General features: G+C 37.0%; 1 protein-coding gene across 3 annotated transcripts in view; it reads left to right on the forward strand.

Annotated features, from left to right (window-relative positions):
- Usp32 (ubiquitin specific peptidase 32) overlaps positions 1-22219 on the forward strand; it is a 138101-nt gene that overhangs the window by 79239 nt on the left and 36643 nt on the right. Inside the window, exons 11-22 of one of the 3 annotated variants that reach the window (XM_032914005.1) lie at positions 487-548; positions 3355-3457; positions 5996-6188; positions 8485-8660; positions 9254-9394; positions 11674-11833; positions 13721-13756; positions 15691-15845; positions 17058-17139; positions 19107-19181; positions 21135-21273; positions 21487-21592. In XM_032914005.1, coding sequence (XP_032769896.1) covers positions 487-548; positions 3355-3457; positions 5996-6188; positions 8485-8660; positions 9254-9394; positions 11674-11833; positions 13721-13756; positions 15691-15845; positions 17058-17139; positions 19107-19181; positions 21135-21273; positions 21487-21592 — 1428 coding nt within the window. The remainder of the gene's footprint in view (positions 1-486; positions 549-3354; positions 3458-5995; positions 6189-8484; positions 8661-9253; positions 9395-11673; positions 11834-13720; positions 13757-15690; positions 15846-17057; positions 17140-19106; positions 19182-21134; positions 21274-21486; positions 21593-22219) is intronic. The other 2 variants (XM_032914006.1, XM_032914007.1) reach the window with 2 other exon arrangements.

Genomic DNA, 22219 nt, shown 5'->3' on the forward strand with positions numbered 1-22219 from the left:
TCCGTCATGTGCCTGTGTTAGCACATCCAGATTACAGACCATGTCTTATAAAACACATAAGTTCCATTATCTTGAATTTAATGATTATTTTCATTTTTAAAATTTTCTCTTTTAAAATGCTGTAAAGATCATAATGGTTAGGTATGTTTGTATTTCTTATGGTTTATGGTTTTCCATTTTTAATGAGGGATAACTTCCATGTAAAACAGTTGTGTGAATAAATGGTCTCTTCTTGATAGCTAATGTCTAATTGTTATAGATCTAAAACATATACTACTCTGCTATTGGAGATTTGGAAGTTAGCCTCCATTTTTAAAAAAGTTAAAAACTACTCAACTAAGATAAATTTTCTTCAGGTATTAATTAGTTCATCAGTTATGAGATTCCCATCTAAAAAGTAGATTTCAGGTAAATAACATCAAATATCATATGGTTTAAACATTAGCACCCCCAGTAAAGTGTGATTATCCTTTTGTTTTTCTCTAGGTATGCCACATAGTTCTGGGGTTAAGACCAGCTACTCCAGAAGAAGAAGGACAAATTATTAGGTAAGTTTATCGTTTCTAGGTTTTTTATTGCACAGCTAAAATTTTTAACACTTGAATACATTAGTTACTAAGGAACAGTTTATCTTGCTTTAATATTACAGTAAAGCTGTTTCTAAAATTACATTTAGAGACCAGTATGTTGGCTCATGCCTTTTTTCTCAGCACTTGGGAGGCCAAGGTAAATGGATCTCTGTGAATTCAAGACCAACCTGGTCTACATAATGAGTTCCAGGACACTTACAACTATGTAAAGAGACTCTCTCTCTCTCTCTCTCTCTCTCTCTCTCTTCTCTCTCTCTCTCTCTCTCTCAAAAAAAAAAAAAAAAAAAAAAAAAAGCCGAGTATGGTAGTAGGGACTTTACATCTTGAATCTCAGCACTGGCATAGCAGAGATTAGTACATTTTTGCATTGGAAGCCAACCTAGTCTACCCTTGTGAGTTCCAAGAGAGCCAGGGCTACACAGAGAAGTCCTGCCTGAAAAACAAACATTAGAAGTAGAAAAAAACCTTTTTAATTATATTCCCAGTGGGTTGGCAGTATGGTGCAGGCTTTTAATCCCAGACTGGGAAGGTAGAGGCACAGACAGATCTCTGAGTTTGAGGTCAGCTAGCCAGTCTAAAGAGCAAGTTCGAGTACAGCCAGGCCTACATAGAGAAATCCTGTTGGGAAAAACAAACGAACAAATAAATAACTCCCTAGCTAAGAAATTAGAGTAGCTTAAAAGTCACATTATGTTTAGCATTGAAATTGTACTGGGGATGTCTCTCAGAGGTTTAAAAACAAAACAAAACACTCAAAACCTAATAAAATTACCAAAAGAATTTTCAGAGCAGAAAGAAAAAAGCAGTTTGTCCTAGTAGAAGAACTTCAGTAAGAATAGCCAACGTTTTCATCAAAAGGCATGGAACTAAGAAGGATAGAAAAAAACAACTAAGAATTTTATATTTAGCAAAATTCTTTAAAGTGATTTGGACAGGAATAGGGGAGGAGATGAAGGTCGGTAGGAAGGAAAAAGAAATGATTTAGGTTTCCAGTTGATTTTTAGATATGTTTCCAAAAGCATTTGCTTACAAAGTAACTTAGACTTACAATCTAAAACTTCTGTATCTAAAAGACAACCTAAAAAATGAAAGTTAATATTAACAAACTGTACCATCCATAATTCTTTAATAACTAGAATGTATAAAGAACTGCTATAACTCAACAACAAAAAGATAAGTGGTTAAAATATAGACAACAGGAAACACCATTAGCAGTTGCCACCACTGGAGACAATCAAAAATATCTAGGGGAATACTGTATGGGGCAAGTGACTTCTCTTATTTTTGTTTTGAATGTTATTCATATAACACGTGTCTGTGTGAGATATAACTAAAAAAAAATAGAGAACTACCATGGTTACATAATGTTTTCATTGCATTAGTGGATTTTTTTTTCCATCAAAAATGTTCAAACGCTGTTCACCTACTAGGATGGTTTTAAATTTTTGTTATTTTTAAATTTATTTTTGCTAGCATATAATGAATTAGGGTTTATTATTATGGTATTTTTCTTTTTTCCTTTTTTTTAAAAAAAAACAAAACAAAACTTTTTCTTGATTATTTGACATCATGCACCCCAGTTCCACTCTTCTCCCTGTTCTTCATATCCTCCCTTCACTCTTGCAACCTCTCCCCCAAAATAAGAAACACACAAATGAACAAACAAAAATTAAACAAAGCAGAATAAAGAATAGAAACCATCTCATCAGGGAAGCTGTAGTGTGTCCATGTGTCCTACAGTCTACCCCTCTGTCCACACATCTTCACTTGCAGATGTTCATTGCAGTGAGTCACTGGTCTAGTTTGAGGTCTCTGGCTTCGTGACTCCATCAGTATGCTCCCTGGGTTCCTCATTGGGACACATCTTGGTTATCCTGTTCTTGCCCTCTGTCATGGAGATCCTGTAGCTTTGGATCAACAGGACCTGTCCTTTCATGCACCCCAACAGTTCACAGATGATGTGGATTTTGGGGTGGGCCAACTCAAAGCCCTGAATGCCTGGGTGACAGCTGAGCTGATCAGCCCTCTGGGTCTCCCTTATCCACACCACCAGGGTGAGCTCTCCCTCTCTCATGCCCTCAGGGCCAGCTCAGCCCAAAATGTGCTTGCAGAGCCAGCTCTAGTCAAGCCGTGAAGCCCACTCACAAGCACTCAGCCAGCCAAGTAGAAAAGGGGAGAAAGACTGATCCTGGTAGAGGCTTTCCAAGTCTCAGTGCCCACCCCAATGACACACCTCCAACAAGGCCATACCTCCTAATCTTTTCCAAACAATTCCATTAACCGGGGACCAGGCATTTAAACATACAAGACTGTGGGAGCCATTCTCATTCAAACCATTGCAATCATCCATTGGCTACACCGTTTGCCTGCAAGCTCCAGGAATCTACCTATTAAAACCTTTGTGCTTGGATTTTAGGCATGCACTATTCTGAAACCTGACTTTTCTATAGTGCTGGAGATCCAAAGTCAGGTCCTGGTACTTGTTTGTTAAGTACTTTATCCACTGAGCTATCTTTCCAGCCCCAAATTGTATGTGAATGGTATTTCATAGTGGCCTATAACTATTTAGATTGACTTACTGGTGGAATAGTGTTCCACTCCACTAATTGAAGTGGTGGCAGTTTCTACTGACTTCATTTTCTTGTTTTGTTTTTCTATTTTGAAATGTCTAAGGAAAGAGAAAAGGTTTCTAGTGATAAATTGCAATCTTGCATTCAGTTTCAAAATTTTCTTCTCATGTGTTGGATTTCTTTTGTATGTGCAGAGGATGGTTAGAACGAGAAAGCAGGTATGGTCTGCAGCCAGGACACAATTGGTTTATCATCTCCATGCAGTGGTGGCAACAGTGGAAAGAATATGTCAAATACGTAAGTTAAATTCCTGTATATATACACTTTAAGATTTTTGAACTATAACACTGTAGAACTACTATGCCAACTCAGACCAAGATTTCAAGGAAAAGGAAATGAATATTTATGAAAATTGCTATGGGGCAGGCTCAATGTATGCATTTTTTCACAGATTTTTCTCGTCACCAACTACATGAAAAAGATAGTGCCTATTTATGTTACATGTTGTTTAGGTCATTTAATTCTCACATCTCTGTGAGGAAGAGGATATATTCATTGTACCTGTGAGGAATTTGGTACTGAGAGAAAAAGAAACTTGGGTATCTTCCTCAGTGTAGACCTGGGATCCAGTATCGGAACGGGTTTTTAAAGTTTATATTGTCAACACATCATTGATATTGTTTTTCACTTTTTCCATTTAAAAAATTGAGGTAGAGGTTGGGCCATGATGCCCCACACCTTTAAATCTAGCATTTAGGAGGCAGAGTCAGGTGAATCTCTGTGAGTTTTAGGCTAGCCTGGTCTATGTAGGGAGTTTTAGGGCAGCCAGAACAACATAGACCTTGTCTCAAAAAACAAAGTAAAAGGTGATGGTATCCCACACCCTTAATCCCAGTACTCAGGAGGCAGAAGCAGGTAGATGTCTGTGAGTTCAAGGCCAGTCTGGTGTACAGAGCAAATTCTAGGGCAGCCAGGACTACACAGAGAAACCCTGTCTCAAAAAATAAATAAATAAGTAAAAATAAAAGAAAGAAAATAAGTTAATTGTTGGAAATTAGTAAGTGTTGATTGATTTCTTATTCAAGTCTTACACTCTTATAACTCCTGTTTGTGGGTCTGTGTTTAGATTTCATGCATTTGTGTATTTTTTTTTCTATTTGTATTGCTGTTGATATTCAGCTTTAATCTGAGGCAGTCAAATAAGATGCAGGTACTATTTCAGTTTGCTTTCTTCCTTTGTTGAGACTTGCTTCATGTTCCACTATGTGATTGGTTTTGGAGACAGTTCCTTGGGCTGCTATAAAGAAAGTATAGTGCTTAGGTGCTTATAGTATGCTTGAGTGGGGTGCTCTGTAGATATTTGATAGGTTCATTTGATTTGTGATATTGTCCAACCTCTGAGTTTGTGTTTGGTTTTTCTCTGGATGACCTGTCTATTGGAGAGAGTGGGGCATTGAATCAACCATTGTCATTGTATTAGGCTCAATGTGTTATTTTAGATCTAATATCTAATAGTGTCTCTTATGAAATTAGGTGCCTTGTATTTGTATATAAATGAATTGTATTATCCTCTTAATGAATTTTTCTTTTAATGACTATATAGTGTTTTTTTTTTCCTATCTCTTCTATTTAGTTTTGATAAAATAGAAGTCTGTTTTATCAGATACTAAAACAGCTGTGCCTACTTGTTTCTTAGTTTTGTTTGCTTGGAATACCTTTTTCCATTCTTTTTCCTCTAAGGTAGTATCTGTCCTTATGATAGAGTATGCTTCTTGGAGACATAAGAAAGATGAATTGTGGTTTCTTAGCCAATCTGTCTTTTTGTTAGGGAATTGAGGCTATTAATACTCAGATTTTGTTGAACAATGTTAATTCCTGCTCTGTTGCTGTGGTGGTTTTGTTTTGTTTTTAAGACCTCTTTTGGTTAAATGTTCTGAGATTATTTCTTTTGCCCTCTTAGAATGGTTAACCTTCTCTTCAGACTGAAATAGTCCTTCTCGTGTCCTATGTAGAACTAACTTTTTGGACATAAATGTCTTAAATTTGTTTTTATGATGAACTGTTTTTCTTCTCCTTTGATTGTGACTGTTTTGCTGTATGTAATATTCAGGGCTGACATCTCTAGCCTTTTAGAGTTCGTTTATGTGGTACAGTGTACTGATGAGTATATGTGACTATGTTATATGAATAGATTGGGGGCATTGTGTATCTATATGTATATACACATACTCATTCCTCCCTTAAGGAAGTATCATTTAATTATATAGCAAATGGCTTTAGCAACTCATAGTGATCAAATAAATAGATATTTATGATATTTGTTGTATTAAGATTAATCCTTTGAGAGGCTGGGAAGATGGTTCGGTAGTTAAAAATACTCTAACTCCTCTACCATAAGACCTAGGTTCAGGGCTGGAGAGATGGCTCAGCGGTTAAGAGCACCCGACTACTCTTCCAGAGGTCCTGAGTTCAATTCCCAGCAACCACATGGTGGCTCACAACCCTCTGTAAAGAGATCCGATGCCCTCTTCTGGTATATCTGAAGAGAGCTACAGTGTACTTATATATAATAAATGAATAAATCTTTAAAAAAAAAAAAAAAAAGACCTAGGTTCAATTCCTACGTCCCACAAGACAATTTACAACCATTTATAATTCCAGTTCCAAAGGATTCAATATCCTTCTCTAACCTACAGGGGCACAAGTGTTACACAGACACATAGAAGCAAAACAGCCATACACATAAAATATAATAGAATGCATTTTTTAAAAAATTAATTCTTTAATAGCTACATACTTGTCAGATTGTTAAATTTGGGTTCTCTGTGGTTTTAGGATGCCAACCCTGTTGTAATTGAACCATCATCTGTTCTAAATGGAGGAAAATTTTCATTTGGAACAGCAGCACATCCTATAGAACATGGAGAAGATAGAATCAGTAACAACCTTAGTTATATGAATACCACAGAAGAAAAATACTCAGACAACATTTCTTCTGCATCTGAAGCCTCAGAATCTACTGGCAGTGGTAAGTATAGCTTGGCTCCCATGGGTCTCAGTAATGTTTTTGACCCAGATTCTCATATAACCCAGACTAGCCTTGAACTTGCTCTGTAGGAGGTCCTGAGGTCCTGCGGAGGATCTTGAACTTCCGAAACTCCTACCTTTATTTCCTAAGTACTGGGATTACAGGCATGTACTACAATACAGTACTCATGATTATTCTTAGCTGATCTATTTTTGTGGTTAAGAGTATTGAGATCACGCTTCATTCAAAGAAATATGTTTTGAAAGTATTACAGCTTTTTAAGTAAACTCATAATCTCTCAATATGAAAAGTCTTCACCTTTCATTAGCCAAGGCCTATTGCTATTTAATCTGCTTTGCCAATAAATTCAGTATAGTGAAAACATATTTTAAGGAAATAAAATTACCAATCTCCAGAACTCTTTAACCGTAAACATGCCTTCATTAGATTCAGATCTTCACAGCAGACTGGCTCAACACCTCAGTCCAGAATTGTGAAGGTTTTTTTTCTAAAATACCATACTGTCATCTGTACTTACCTGAAACTTAATGGTTCTGTACTTACCAGAAAGATAATTTGGTACTACCGAGATACATCCAATTGAGAATGATTCCTCTTAATTGCCTATAAATTAACAAAACTCTCAAACCATATCCTGCCTTTATTTTCTCTTCTGACATTTTTTTCTCCCCTTTTCTGTGGGAGTAGTTAGCAAACTGGCCAAGCTAGCATTCTCCTTCATTCTGAATAGAGTCTTCTGTCTACTGTTTCTCTTCCTTGTCTGACACTACAGAAATCATTTAGCACTTCTAGAAGTATTGTGCTCTGCTTTAACACCACATTTCATCCTCATATTTTCTCTTCATTTCCTGATTCTTTTCCTTCCACTTTTGATGCTAAGAATTGAGTCTGGGGTATCAGATGTGCTAATGACTTCATGCTCTACTATGAATCTTACTAGAAACCTTAGCTCAACTTCTAAAAGAAACAAGATTATTTCTTAACCCTGTCTAGGTTTCTGTCTGATACGTATTTTATTATATAGCATTGCTACCCACAAGTAAAAGTTTACAAAGCAATTGATAACTAGAATGTTTACCAAAGATTAACATGTAGTTGAATTGAAATATTTTATGTGAGTACACTGTAGCTGTCTTCAGACACAGCAGAAGAGGGCATCGGATCCCATTACAGATGGTTGTGAGCCACCATGTGGTTGCTGGGATTTGAACTCAGGACCTCTGGAAGAGCAGTCGGTGCTCTTAACCGCTGAGCCATCTCTCCAGCCCCGAATTGAAATATTTTAAAATATCAGGTTCAGACTCTGCCATCATTAGTCATTTTTCTCTGTGTTTTCCTATTATAACATCTTTAATCCCAGCACTTGTGAGGCAGATGCAGGCAAATTTTTATTAGTTCAAGGCCAGCCTAGTGTACAGAGCAAGTTCCAGGACAGCCAGGACTACATAGAGAAAGAAAACCTGTCTTGAAAAACAAAAACAGGGGTTGGAGATTTAGCTCAGTGGTAGAGCGCTTGCCTAGAAAGTGCAAGGCCGGGGTTGGGGATTTAGCTCAGTGGTAGAGCGCTAGCAAGCGCAAGGCCTGGGTTTGGTCCCCAGCTCCGGGGGGGGGGGACGGGGGGACAATAAGAAAATAGTGTGTGTGGTGGCACATGAACCCCTTTAACAGGAATAGTAGGCAGGTAGATCTCTGAGTTCAAGGCCAGCCTGGTCTATATAATGTGAGTGTCAGGCTAGCTAGAGATACACAGTGAGACCTTGTCTCAGATAAAGGGAAGAGAAGAAGAGGGGTTTAGAGGTCTCCTAATGCTGTTTTCTGCCAAGAGTATTTGGAGTAATGATTGCAGTAGAAGGCTTTTAGGGCCTGCCTGCCTTCTTTCCTTCCTTTTCTTCCTTCCTCCCTCCCTCCCTCCCTCCCTCCTTCCTTTCTTTCCTCCCTCCCTCCTTCCTTCCTGTCAGGAGATATATAATTCTCATTATGAATTACATATTCTAGGAAGGTGGGCAAGTATTTGCACTTGGTAACATTTTTGAAAACTCTAATCCTGTTACTGTCTTTTGTCTAGTAAAGAATACATCTGTCCTTTCTATTGACTGTGTATTTATCAAAATGTAAAACTTTAGTGACATTCCAGGATAATAACATTAACACAGTGCATTGACATCTGAATTTGTATTTTCAAACCTATGTATATATAAAAACAAAAAATAAGAAACTCCATCATTGTTGTTTTGTTTAAGAAACTCCATCATTGTTTTGTTTTGTTTCTTGATAGGATTTCTGTATTCTGCCACACCAGGGGCAGATATGTGCTTTGCAAGGCAACATAACACTTCTGACAATAACAACCAGTGTTTGCTAGGAGCCAATGGGAATATCCTTTTGCACCTTAATCCTCAGAAGCCAGGAGCTATCGATAACCAACCACTAGTAACTCAGGAACCAGTAAAGGTAGGTGTTTGATATCAAACCTTATTTTCTCTTGCAAGTAGTCATTAAATTTCAGAAGTTTTAGCATAAAGGAAGGCATTGTAGTTTATCTAGTTTTACCTCTTGTAGGTATGATGTCTTCTCATAGTACACCTCTATGAGAAAGAATATGCTATAGAGCCCTAGTTGTCCTGGAACTTGCTGTGTAGACCAGGCTTACCTGGAACTCAGAGAGATTCACCTGCCTTTGCCTCCTAAATGCTGGCACTAAATGCATGTGCCATCATACCTAGCCCAGCGTTCCCTTTCTTACATAGTCTATTGGAAAGTAAAACCTGAGAAAATCCCATTTTCTCAGGGTTGGGCCTGGGATGTAGCTCAGCAGCAGTTACCTTGTTTACAGTACAGGATCCACTAAAAACTGAAGAAAAAAAAGTATTTTTCAGCAACATTAAACTAGGAAGTAAGATGAATTTGTTCTATGTCTAGTTTTTTGGGGTTTTTTGATGTACAGGAAACTATGAAATTAAAACTCAGTTTAACCCAGCCCTGGAAAAAAAAAAAAAAAAAAAAGAAAGAAAAAAAAAACTCAGTTTAATTTAATTCTTTCTAAGGCTACATCATTAACACTAGAAGGAGGACGATTAAAACGAACTCCACAGCTAATCCATGGAAGAGATTATGAAATGGTCCCAGAACCTGTGTGGAGAGCACTTTATCATTGGTATGGATCAAACCTGGCCCTCCCTAGACCAGTAAGTATAGCTAATAGTGCCTTATATAAGAAATAGTCATAGAAGAATGTGCATGGGTGTGTGTGCTGTATGAAGACCAGAGGTTGATATTTCTTTTCTCTGTTAATTTTCCTAGTTACAGTTCAGTTCTTACTTTATGGTAACAGAGTACTTGAAGCATGTTCAAATTATTTGAACAAAACCTGTAGGTTCCTTTACACTTTATTTATTCAGTTAGCATTTAGGTAATATTTAAGGTTTTAGAAGGGTATTAAAATATAGCTATTTTCCTCCACCCCCTTTTCTTCCACCGACACTCATTCCATCCCAATCTCTGGGCCTCTTTCTCGCCAATTGTTATTTACAGACATGTTCATCTTAATGCATATGCACACTCAATTACGCGAGTGTGAATGTGTCTTGCTAAGTACATTTAATATTGCATTGCATGATTTCAGAGCTGACTACTTAGTGTTAAATAACCAATTAGCAACCTCCTCCATGTTGGAAAACTTTTTTTCTCTCTTTTAGCATGATTTTGTTGCCTATAGTTCTTTTGTCTAGGGGTGGGGATGCTTTAGTTTTTCCCTTTCATGTTAGCATGTCTTGGCATTGTTGTCCTTAGTCAGGCCTTGTTTAGGCACCCGTATTGTTGAGGTGTCATGAGCAGTTGTGAATTTTTTTTGTAATGATCTGACTGTTTTGAAAAGAATCTTTGAGGGTTGGGTGTGTTGCTTATATCTGAGATTTGGAGGTGGGTTTTTTTGTTGTTTTGGGATGGAAGGGTTCTAATAATTCTTACTTTATGTGTATCAGTGTTTTGTGTGAAGGAGTCAGACTCCCTATAACTGGAGTTAAAAACAGTTGTAAACTGCCGTATGTGTGCTGGGAATTAACCCAGGACCTCTGGAAGAGCCGCTAGTGCCTTTAACCACTGAGCCATCTCTCCAGACCTGCCCCCCTTTTTAACTCTTAATTTTGCTTACAAATGAAAGATGGGATGGAAATGTCTACAAATTCTAATCTTGAAAGATTAATTTAGGAGCAAAAACTTGAGCATATTCAAATCTATATAACTTAAATGTATTAGTAAGCTACTAAAATATAAGGAGTAAACTCGTTAAATATTTTAAAATTGGGGTTGGGGATTTAGCTCAGTGGTAGAGTGTTTGCCTAGCAAGCGCAAGGCCCTGGGTTCGGTCCCCAGCTCTGGAAAAAAAGAAAAAAAAATTAAAATTAGTATCAGAGCTTAGCATGGTGACACCTGACTATAATACCAATACTTATGGGTCAAAGATTCAGGGCAGGCTACTATATAGAGCAACACTGTCTTTAAGAGAATCATAGGTTAAAAGCTAGAAATATATCTCAGTGTTTCGAGCAATGGCTCTTAACAAAAGAACTTGGGTTTGCTTCCTAGCACCTACATGGTAGCTTATGACTATCTGACACTTCAGGTTCAAGGGATCTGACAACCTCTTCTGGCCTCTGTGGGCACCAGGCACACATAGGATACATTTATGCAGGCAAAAAAAACCCATACATACATGGGGACAGGAGTGATGGCTTACTGGTCAAGAATACCAGTTTCTTGTTCTTCTAGAGGACATGAATTTGATCCCAAACATCCACATGACTCAACCAGTCTATAGCTCCAGCTCCAGGAGATCCCCTCCTCTGGGCCTCAAGGGCATTGTATTAATGTGGTGAACAAGTAAACACCATACGCACAGAATAATAATTTAAAAGACCTTTTGGTTGGGGTAAGGTAGAGTCTTTTTACGTAGCTCTGGCTTGCCTGGAATTCCCTCAGTAAACTAGGCTGACCTCTTAACTCATGTGGATACACCTGCTTCTGAGGCCTCTGCCTCTGCCTCTGCCTCGAGTACTGGGGTTAAAGGTATGAGCTACCATACCTACTTAGGAAACTTTATCTTAAAGAATATATATATTTCTTTTTAAAAATACTCATAAAATAAAAATAGTTTTTAAAAACTGCCAAAGGGGCTAGAGAAATGGTTCAGAGTTTAAGAGCATTTACTGTTTTTTCAGAAGACCAGGTGTGTTTCCTTAACTACATGGCAGCTAACAGCCATCTGTATCTCTGCTTCCAGAGGATCTGATGCCTTCTTCTGGCCTATGCATGCACCAGACTCACATGTAGTATACATACATACAGGCAAGCAAAACAGTCATACACATAAATAAATCTATAAAACTTTTTAATAGAGGCTTAAGTTTGATTAAAGGGTTTTATTTCTTTTAGAGTCATCACTACTTTTTTTCTTTCATACAAATAGGTAATCAAGAATAGCAAAACGGACATCCCAGAACTAGAGTTATTTCCTCGCTATCTTCTCTTCCTTCGACAGCAGCCTGCCACACGGACACAGCAGTCTAACATCTGGGTGAATATGGGTATGATGAGCCTGAGAATGTTTCCTCAGCATTTGCCTAGAGGTAATTTAAGAATGCAGCAAGAATACCATGCATTTCCTTTAAAATAAATGAAAAATCACATTGCTCAAAGTTTGGTGCCACTATGCTAATATGTGCCCTCTGCTTTCATACAGAATCAGTAAATCACTTGTGAGCTTAGATCTGTGGTCATGCACAAGATTGGATGGGGATAAAGACAACCTCTTAGGAGCAAATTAAGACAGAGAGCCAACCTTCCTTCCTTTCTTCTTTCCTTCCTTCATTCCTTCCTTTTTAGGTTATAAGCTTTTGAAAATAGATAAAATAGATTTACATACTTTGTTGGTTTTGAGGTAAGCCATTGTAAATTGTCATTATAACTAAGCTATAGTTCACTGATAATTGGTCTTTTCAGCCTCACTCTAATTTATTGAAGTAGTTTCTTCTGAAGTTTTATTTTGACAAAATGAGAAACATTTCTCATGCTCTAAGAATGTTTTGTAAGAGGCATATTACAGAGCAAAAAAGTTTATTTCAAAATGAAAGTGATACATTTGTTATGAATTTTGAGAGTCCAGTTTTGTGTTTTGGTTAGTTTTTTGTTTGTTTTTGTCATTTTTGGTTTTTTTTGTTAAATGTTAAACCCAGGGCCCATGTATGCTAGATATCTGTCTATCACTTAATCATATCCCCACTTAGCCTCATACTGTGGCTTTGAAAAGTGCCATGCTGTCCCTCAACAAAGAAGGGGAGAGCCCTAATCAATCAGTAGCTCTCTATCTCTGTCTCTCTGTCTCTTTTGTCTCTGTCTCTGACAAAACATACACCACACCACACCACACCCCACACACACACACACCCAGGAGGTCCAGTAGCACATACCTTGAATCCCAGCAAATTGGGAGGCAGAGGCAGGTAGATCTCTGTGAGTTCAAAGCCAGCCTGGTCTATATACCAAATTCCAGGCCACTGAAAGTCATGTAGTAAGGCCTTTAATATATGCCATTCATAAGGTTCCCCTTTGATTTTGAGCTAAAGTTAAATTTTATTGATGAAGAATACTTGTATACTTTTCCCTTGCAAATATTTGAAATTATTCTTCAGTAACAAAACATTAAAAAATTTGAGCTGGCTAGATGACTCCATAGGTAAAAACATTTCCCACCAAGTCTGACAATCTGCATTTGATCCCCAGACACACATGGTAGAAGGTAAAAACTAACTTTTAAGTTAGTTTCTCTGACCTTTACATGCACACCTGGTGCAGTTGAACACACATAGATACATACTACGTAAATAAATGTAAAATAAAAATTTTTAATTAATTCATCAATTCACAGAATATTAGGCTATGCTTAATGTTGTTAGAATGTTTTAGCTGTCTCTAAACTTAAACTACCACTCCTGTGTAAGTACTAGCTCTCCTATGATTTTGAACAAGGTTATTTTCCTGAAAGAATTGGAGAGATGGCTCTGTGGTTAAAAGCATATGTTGTTCTTGCTGAGGACCCAGGTTCAGTTCCCAGCACTCTCACGGTGGTGCCTCATAACCATCTTTAACTCCAGTTATGAGAGAGCTGACACTTCCTCTACTATCTACAAGCATCAGGTACACATATACATGTATACATAGAAGTAAACCATACACATAAATAAATCATTCAGATAGTACATGAAGATGATTTCACATATTGTTTGGTAACAACTAGAACAAAACAGTGTTCATTATCTAACTAAACTTTGGGAACTTCGACTTTGGGAAAACTGTCAGAACAATGAAATAGAATTTATGAGACATTCTTAATTTAACTTTCTGATAAATTGAAATGTTAGCATACCTTCCATGGCATCCATGGCTTGTTTTTTTGTTTTTTTTTTGTTTTGTTTTGTTTTGTTTTATGGTTTTTTTTTTTTGATTCTCTTTGAAAGATAACATGAAAGGCAAGATGCGTTGTTGCATTTTTAGTAAGTATTTATAACTCTTGTGCTGATCCTAGATTTTTGCTGCTTGTGTAAATTCCTGATTTGCTGGTTTTCTTCAAAAGCAAAAAAATAAGCATAAGTGGCTGCCTTGCTTAATGAGCTGAACTGTGTAGACTCTAGAATTCAGTGTTTCTTTCTGTGCCCTAGGACAGTGGAGTTTGGCTGGGCACTGTGCTTGCTGGTGCTTCTAAATCCTAGAGTTGGGGTAGTTCTGATGCTCCAAATTTCTTAATTTGAAATTTTATTCCTGACTAATTATGAAATCAAAATTAATCATTTTGAATTTTATAAAACTGCTTTCTTGCTGTAATCTTAAAATTAATCCTCTGATGTATAATTGGAGAAATCTGTTCTTTTGTTTTAAGAGTTATTCTTTGCTTGCTAATAGACAAAGATTTGCTTTGCTACATGTTTAAAAATCATGTTTAAGTTTTTTTTTTTTACATGATATGTATATTGGTCAAATACTTAGTTATTACTTGTATTTACTGGGCTTTTTAAAAATCACTCCTTTCAAAGTAAGAAGTCTGCAAACCTTTCCATGGCTGTGTTAACTTAGGTAGGATAAGTCATTCCTTAGATGGCTTTTCAGCCTCCTAGCTGAGTTAAGTTCTTCTTGGAAGATGTTTTTCTTTTTTTTCTTTTTTTCGGAGCTGGGGACTGAACCCAGGACCTCTAGGCAAGCGCTCTACCACTGAGCTAAATCCCCAACCCGGGAAGATCTTAAAAAGAAAATGATGCTTAATAATTAAGGACTCACTAGAAACATATTACATGAGAAGAAAAAAAAAATAATGAATGGGTAAAAAATGACCTGGAATGTAAACCTGTACTCCAGCAGGGCTACATTGACATGTTAAGTTTGTACTTTTGCTTGGAGTTGCTTAACAAAATCTAGCCCCTTTCAGGCAGAGATAGCCATTGTAAACTCCAGCTTTTGTGTAGGTTTCCCAGACCTAATGTATTTAGTGCATATGTATGTAGAGTCCTAACCTCAGCCCCTCTAAGAGTCTGAGAGGCAATTAATGCCAGTCTTTTCATTTCTATTTTGAGCACTTCAGGGATATAAGGTCATCGTGTTGCTACCATATTGGGTAGGCAAAGATGATTTCCTCCTATTTTCCAACAGAATAATTGTTTAGTCACAAAAGCTTCTTGGCTTTATTTAAAAATACTATCTGGCCATATATAACCTGAAGCAATTTCTTTTATATATGATTGCTACCATATAATTGGGCCACTCAGTGATAGAGAGTGATGAAATTAGTAATTCTGAGTTTTAAAATCTAGATCAAGTAAATTTAGCTAACTGTGGAGTTCAAATTCCATTGTTTTTTAGCCACTTTTACTCTTCATTTTATTTTCCACTTCTGGGCATTAAGCCCAGGTCTTTTATACATGTTAAGCAAGCATTTTACTTCCTGAGCTAAATCCTCAGCTCCCTCCCAATTCCTAAGTAGAATTCTACTTTATTTTGCTATTGAGTATGACCAAATTGAGGACAGCCATATATTGATATCAATTTTTTTATCAGCATAGATTCTTGGGATCTAATTTAAATTATTTAAATATCTATGCTATTATTTTTGTTCTTCCAGAATTAAAGCTTTGAGATACTTGGGTCTCCTATTTTCTCAAACAGCCCCCCACTTTGGTTTTTTTGAGACAGGGTCAGACTGTCTTTATGTAACTGAGGATGACTCTGAACTCAATTCTCTTATGCTGGTATTATATGCCCATCCATGTTCAAGTTTTTATATTATTCTTTATTTATAAAATTTTTTAAATCTATACTACTTAATTCTCATCATTTCCTAAATTGCTATGGTCACTGTTGCTGAGGCCGATATGTTATGTTTGTTTGTCTATTTTTTTTATGTCTTCCTTTTCCCTTATGGTGATTATTATAACTATAGGAAATGTACCCTCTCCAAATGCGCCTCTAAAGCGGGTGTTAGCCTATACAGGCTGTTTTAGTAGAATGCAAACCATCAAGGAAATTCATGAATATCTGTCTCAAAGGCTTCGTATTAAAGAGGAAGATATGCGACTGTGGCTATACAATAGTGAGGTAAGCTTCTCAGAGTCATGAAAAATCTGATGTTAAAATCATGTCGAGGATATAGGCCAGTGGTAGAGCATTTGTCCACTATATACTAGGCTTTGGGCTTTAAAAAGAGTTAAATCATATTCCATAAATATGAGAGTTTGTATGTAGTAGTTATGCTAAATGCCATGTCTGGGGTATCAGTGAAAACTTTGGACTTTTAAGTTGTGCACATATACATGCAAACATTTGTCTCCCAAGATCATGACTGTTGATCAACATGAGCTGTACCATCTTATAACATTGCTGGTGCATTATAAAGTAAGAGCAAGTTGATTTTACATTGTGTTTTACCTGCATGTATGTCTGCTACATGCCTGATGCCCATGGAAGCCAGAAGAGATGGTCAGATTTTCTTAGAGTTATAGAGGGTTGTAAACCATCGTATGGGTGCAGGAAATGGAACCCTGGTAATTCGCAAAGAAAAACAAGTGCTCTTAACCACTGAGCCATCTCTTTAGCCCAATTTTTTTTTTAAAGGTAAATAGATTTCTTGTTAGATTTATTTTGAAGTTGCAAGTACACAGTAAAAATTCTTCATTTCCATCTCTGACCTTTGTCTTCCTCAGAGGCAATGCTACAAATGCTTTAATGTTTTTCCCATTATTTCATTATTGCATATACTCTGAAGCTAGTTCAAAAGTACAGTTTTTCCCAGTTCACTGTCCCATAGAACATTATGTCCTGCTTTAGTCATCATTGAGAAGCATAATCTTACAGTAATTAAGGGAACAGTTTGTGTGACCAAGAAAGGAAAATGTGGATAGCAACAGGTAAATTCAGTTGCAAGTTACAAAGTTACATTGCCAGAAATTAAATTCAGACTTTGCCACTTTGTGTAACTGAGGCAAGTCACTTAATGCTCTATACCCTGGTTTTCACAGAAAGGAGAAATGAAGATTTCTGCAAGTTCTGTAGTCTCTGTGAACTTCAGTTCGGTCTTTGATGACCGGTCTACTCTCTCCACAAATTACATATGATTTTGTTTCAACAACATGAGACCATTTGTAAAATGGTAGAACACATTAGCATTCCTTCACTTTGGCACCTAAACTATAGATTTGAATAACTAAATATCTGTAACATGAATTATGTAAGTGCAAAGGAATAGTAATTGTCATTCATTTTTATTATTGGATTTGTTTCAAAATAACAAAAACATTCCCCCCTCTACAGAACTACCTGACTCTTCTGGATGATGAGGATCATAGGTTGGAATATTTGAAAATCCAGGATGAGCAGCACCTGGTAATTGAAGGTACAGAATGGAAATGCACATCTGTATTAGACTGGGGAAACAGTTGTAGTTACAGTACTGTATGTGGGGGAGGGGTTGGTTTTGTTATGGGATTTTTGGTAGGTTTGGTTTGGGGTTTTTGGTTTGGTATTTATTTTTGTATTTTTGAGATAGAGTAGCCCAGGCTGGCCTTGAACTTCACAGATTAGATGAGGAAAATCTTTGACTTCTGATCCTCTTGCCTCTGCCTCCAAATGATGGCATAGAGTTTTAGTTTAGGGTAAGACTTGGAAATCCCATCTTAATTTTTTTTCTTCAAAATAGTATTATATTTTTTTATGTTAAAGTAGACCCACAGAACTTCTAGTATCTATTACCTGCTAGATTTTTTTCAAAAGAAGAATGGTCTGTCCGTCTGTGGCCTTAGGCTGACCAAGAAAGGATAATGTGGGTGGCAACAGGTAAATTCAGTTGCAAGTTAATGAAGTTTTATAAAATTTTTAGGCTACTACTTTAAGTTTCAGTGAATATATCAATATTTTCCTCCCATACTGGAGATTGAACCTAGGATCTCATGCGCGTGAGGCGTCCCACTGTGCTATGTTCTGAGCTCCTCCCTTAGACTTCCATTATCCATCAGCACTGGCCCCTCACCAACAGTGCAATTTCTGAATTCAGCCATAATTTACACATGGGCACATTCATGTTTTTGAAATTGTGGTAGCTTTTCCCACAACATCTCATGAAGATAACTGCTAGGTGCATCTGACCAAATTAATGGATTACCTCAATCAGTGATTGTAAGTTTAACAAAAAGGTTTTCTTATTTCTGATGTTTTAAGTTTGGGAACTTTTACTTTATCTAAGCTTGAATTAGTTTTGTAGATGGTTAATGTTATGGGTTGTATGTGCTCAGCCCAGAGAGTAGCAGAATTAGAAGCTGTAGTCCTGTTAGAGTAGGCGTGTCACTGTGGGTGTGGGCTTTAAGACCCTCACTCTAGCTGCCTGGAAGTCAGTCTTCCACTAGCAGCCTTCAGATGAAGATGTAGAACTCTCAGCTCCTCATGCACTATGCATGCCTGGATGTTGCCATGCTCCTACCTTGATGATACTGGATTGAACCTCTGAACCTGTAAGCCAGCCCCAATTAAATTTTGTCTTTTATAAGATTTGCTTTGGTCATAATGTCTGTTCACAGCAGTAAAAAATAGAACTTTTCGGGCTGGAGAGATGGTGACTGCTCTTCCAGAGGTCCTGAGTTCAAATCCCAGCAACCACATGGTGGCTCATAGCCATCTGTAATGAGATGCCCTCTTCCGATGTGTCTGAAGTATACTCATATACATAAAATAAATAAATCTTTAAAAAAATAGAAAAAAAATAGAACTTTTCTTTAAGTTAGTAGTACATTATAATTTTAAGATGCTCAGAAGAGGGGTTGGGGATTTAGCTCAGCGGTAGAGCGCTTGCCTAGCGAGCGCAAGGCCCTGGGTTCGGTCCCCAGCTCCGAAAAAAAGAGGAAAAAAAAAAAAAAAAGATGCTCAGAAGAAAGAGTAACAGTGAACAAACTATAATAACATATATGTATGAAGATGCCCTGATAAAATCCACCACTTTGTATACTAACCTTAAAAAAAAAATCAATGAAAAAAAAAAGTAATGTTGTAGCTCAGTTAGTAGAATACTTGCCTAGCATGCACGAATTTTACTGCTGCACCATATAAAGCCAGCTGCGGTGGTGTGTACCTATAATCCGAGCATTCAGGAAGTGACGTCTGGTTAACTTTGGCTACACATAGCAAGTTTGAGACTAGCCTGGGCTACATGAAACACTCAAAATAAAAAAAAAGGCTTGCAATGGTTTCAGAGCTAGTTACTAAAATATTCTTGATTTTTTTTTAAAGTTATGACTTAGCAGTAACTTTTATAACGTAGAACTTGAATAAATATGAATTGTTTGAATAATACATTCCAATCTGTCTTTTTAGTTCGCAACAAAGATATGAGTTGGCCTGAAGAAATGTCCTTTATAGCAAACAGTAGCAAAATAGATAGACATAAAGGTAAGTCAGTACATCGTTCTTACAGTCTTATTTGTTGTAGTTGCAGATGTTCTCACTGTGTCGTCTAGGCTAGGCTTGAACACTTGGTCCACCTCCTGCCTCGGAACAGCTAAGGTACAGGCGTTTGCCACCACACCTGGCTTAGAGACAGCGCTAAACTTACTGTCTTGTTCTTGTTGAGTAAACTCTGTCAAGTTACTTTTCAAATTTCTTTCTGACTCTGCAAATAAATAATTTATATACCAGATGATATACTTTTGGTGGTGATATACTTTTGTAACCCTATCTTTTGAGATGAAGCAGCATTCTAGACCAGCCTAGACTCAAAGTAAGACCCTGTCTCAAAACAAAATTAATAAGAGCCAAGAAGGTATCTCAGATGATAAAGTGTTCAGCATACAAGTGTGAGGGTCCAAATTCAGATCACTAGCACCCATGTAAAAATTCAGGGTGTAGTATACCCTTTAAATCTCAGCAGTGGGGAGACAAAATTAGGAGTCCAGCCAATCAGTGAGCATAATTTCTGTGACCCTGTCATAAAAGTGAAATGGAGATGCTATTGAGGAAGAAACCACATCAACCTCTGGTCTTCAAGTACCACATATACACATACAAGTAATTATTCACATACATATTTTTTGTTGATTTGTTTTGTTTTAAAACAGTGTCTGTTAGGAAATATTAAAGTGGTTATGACCGGATTATGTTGTTGTATTACATGCATGAAATTCTCAAAGAATAATTTTTTTAATTTTTAAATTTTACTTTTTTTTTTTTTTTTGGAGCTGAGGACCGAACTCAGGGCCTTGCGCTTGCTAAGCAAGCGCTCTACCACTGAGCTAATCCCCAACGCCTAAATTTTACTTTTTTACTTGATGTGTATGGGTGTTTTGAATATTATGTCTGTGTACCACAGGTGTGCCTGGTACCTGCAGGGTTCAACATTAGTAGATCCTTGGGTCTGGAGTTACAGACAGTTGTGAACCTCTACATGGGTGCTGAGAATCAAAACCAGGTCCTCTGGGAGAGCAGCAAGTGCTCTCAACTATTGGACTACCCCTCAGAGAATAAGTTAGGTAGTTTGTTAGTTGCTTGGATCACCCCTCAAAGTTAGGTTGTTTTGTTTTGTTTTGTTTTTTTTTGAGACAGGGTATTTTTTGTGTGTCCCTTGCTGTCCTGAAACTCACTGTGTAGGTCAGACTGCCTTGAACTTAGAGATTAGCCTGGCTCCATTTCCCAAGTGCTGTGATTAAGGCACGTACAATCACTGCCTGGCTTTAATTATTTTAAATTTCTTTTTCTTTTTAAATCTAAGATTTTACTATATGGCCTAGAGTACATGATTTTTCCAGAGAAACCTTCCTAGTACTAGGATCACAGGTGTGCACAGGTGTGCTAGTGCCCAGCTTTAAAACATCCTTGGAGAACTTAATTCTAGGGTCTTTTTCTTGTTGTCTTAAACAGGATCTCATATTAAACTCCTACTCTTCTTGCGTCCACCTCCCAAGTGTTGGGATTATGTGTGTGCTGCCACAATTAGCATGGATACCAGCAGCCACAACAATAAAAGCATTTCGAGGTCACAGCGAACAAGGATCATCCTGCTTGGCAAAGAGACTCTGTGAAAAACTTACCTAAAAGACCCTGATTCGATATATTTTAAATGATTAACACCATTTATCTGACTAAAAGAATTTTTTAAATCACCATGTTGAAAAGTGTGATAACACAAGCCTATAATGCCAGTACATGGAAGGCTAATTCAGGAGGATTCCTAGTTTGAGGCCAGCTTCTACTATTCAGTAAGTCTCTGTCAAAAAAAAGAAAGGAAGGACGGAAGGAAGAAAGAAAGAGAGGAAAAAGAAAGAAAGACCAGAATAACTAAATTGAGTACAAATAACCATCCCACAGCATGTTACTATTGCTAGGCTTATCTCGTGTTATTTGTTGCAGTTCCCACAGAAAAGGGCGCCACAGGTCTGAGTAACCTGGGAAACACATGCTTCATGAACTCCAGCATCCAGTGTGTTAGTAACACACAACCACTGACACAGTACTTTATCTCAGGGAGACATCTTTATGAACTCAACAGGTAATCTTTTGATCCACTGGCAGTTTACCTTCTGTAGCTTTAATCTGAATCTAGTATTGATTAAATCTCGTCTTCCTTTAAGGAAGAAATGTTATGCCATTGCCCTATCAAATATGAAATAAGGGTCTATCTCTTAATAGATAGTTTTTGTGCCCACATGATTGTGAATTATGGAGAACCGTTTGGCAACACATTTTTCTCTCAAACTTCTAGGACAAATCCCATTGGTATGAAAGGCCATATGGCTAAATGCTATGGAGATTTGGTGCAGGAACTTTGGAGTGGAACTCAGAAAAATGTTGCCCCGTTAAAGCTTCGGGTAAGCAGACTAAATAAAATACTATGAAAATGTGTAATTACTTAGTAGTTCTTGTATTATTCTTATTACATTTTCTCTGTTTAGCTTTTTTAATATCTTTTTTAATCTTTCACTAAGTGTAACCTAGATACCCAGTAGTTGTATGTGTTCAAGTAAATGGAAAATACTGTTGTGAATGTAGTTAACAGGAAAAAAAGATCAAAGAAATAGTTCCTCTTTGAAATACTGTTCATTTTACAAACTTACCAACTGCTTTACTTGTATGAAGAGAAAAGCCCTTTGGTACTCTTTGCCTACTAGCATTGCTAAGTTGTTTGTAAATCCTGAAAGTTACACACTATGCTCTTAGGCCTTTAACCGTAAAAGCTGAAACAAGACAAGAATAGGTAAATAGAAGAAAACATTTATATAGACTAGGAACTCTTTCAGTGTAAGGAATTGCCATTATTACTTTTTCTGTTTTTTTTTTTTTTTTTTAAACCAGAGTTGGTTTTTGTTTTTGTTTTTTTTTGTTTTAAGATTTACTTATTTTATGTGTATGAGAACACTGTTGCTCTCTCAGACACCAGAAGAGGCATCAGATCCCATGACAGATGGTTGTGAGCCACCATGTGGTTCCTAGGAATT

The sequence above is a fragment of the Rattus rattus genome, chromosome 9, assembly GCF_011064425.1.
Source record: "Rattus rattus isolate New Zealand chromosome 9, Rrattus_CSIRO_v1, whole genome shotgun sequence".
Classification (NCBI taxonomy): domain Eukaryota; kingdom Metazoa; phylum Chordata; class Mammalia; order Rodentia; family Muridae; genus Rattus; species Rattus rattus.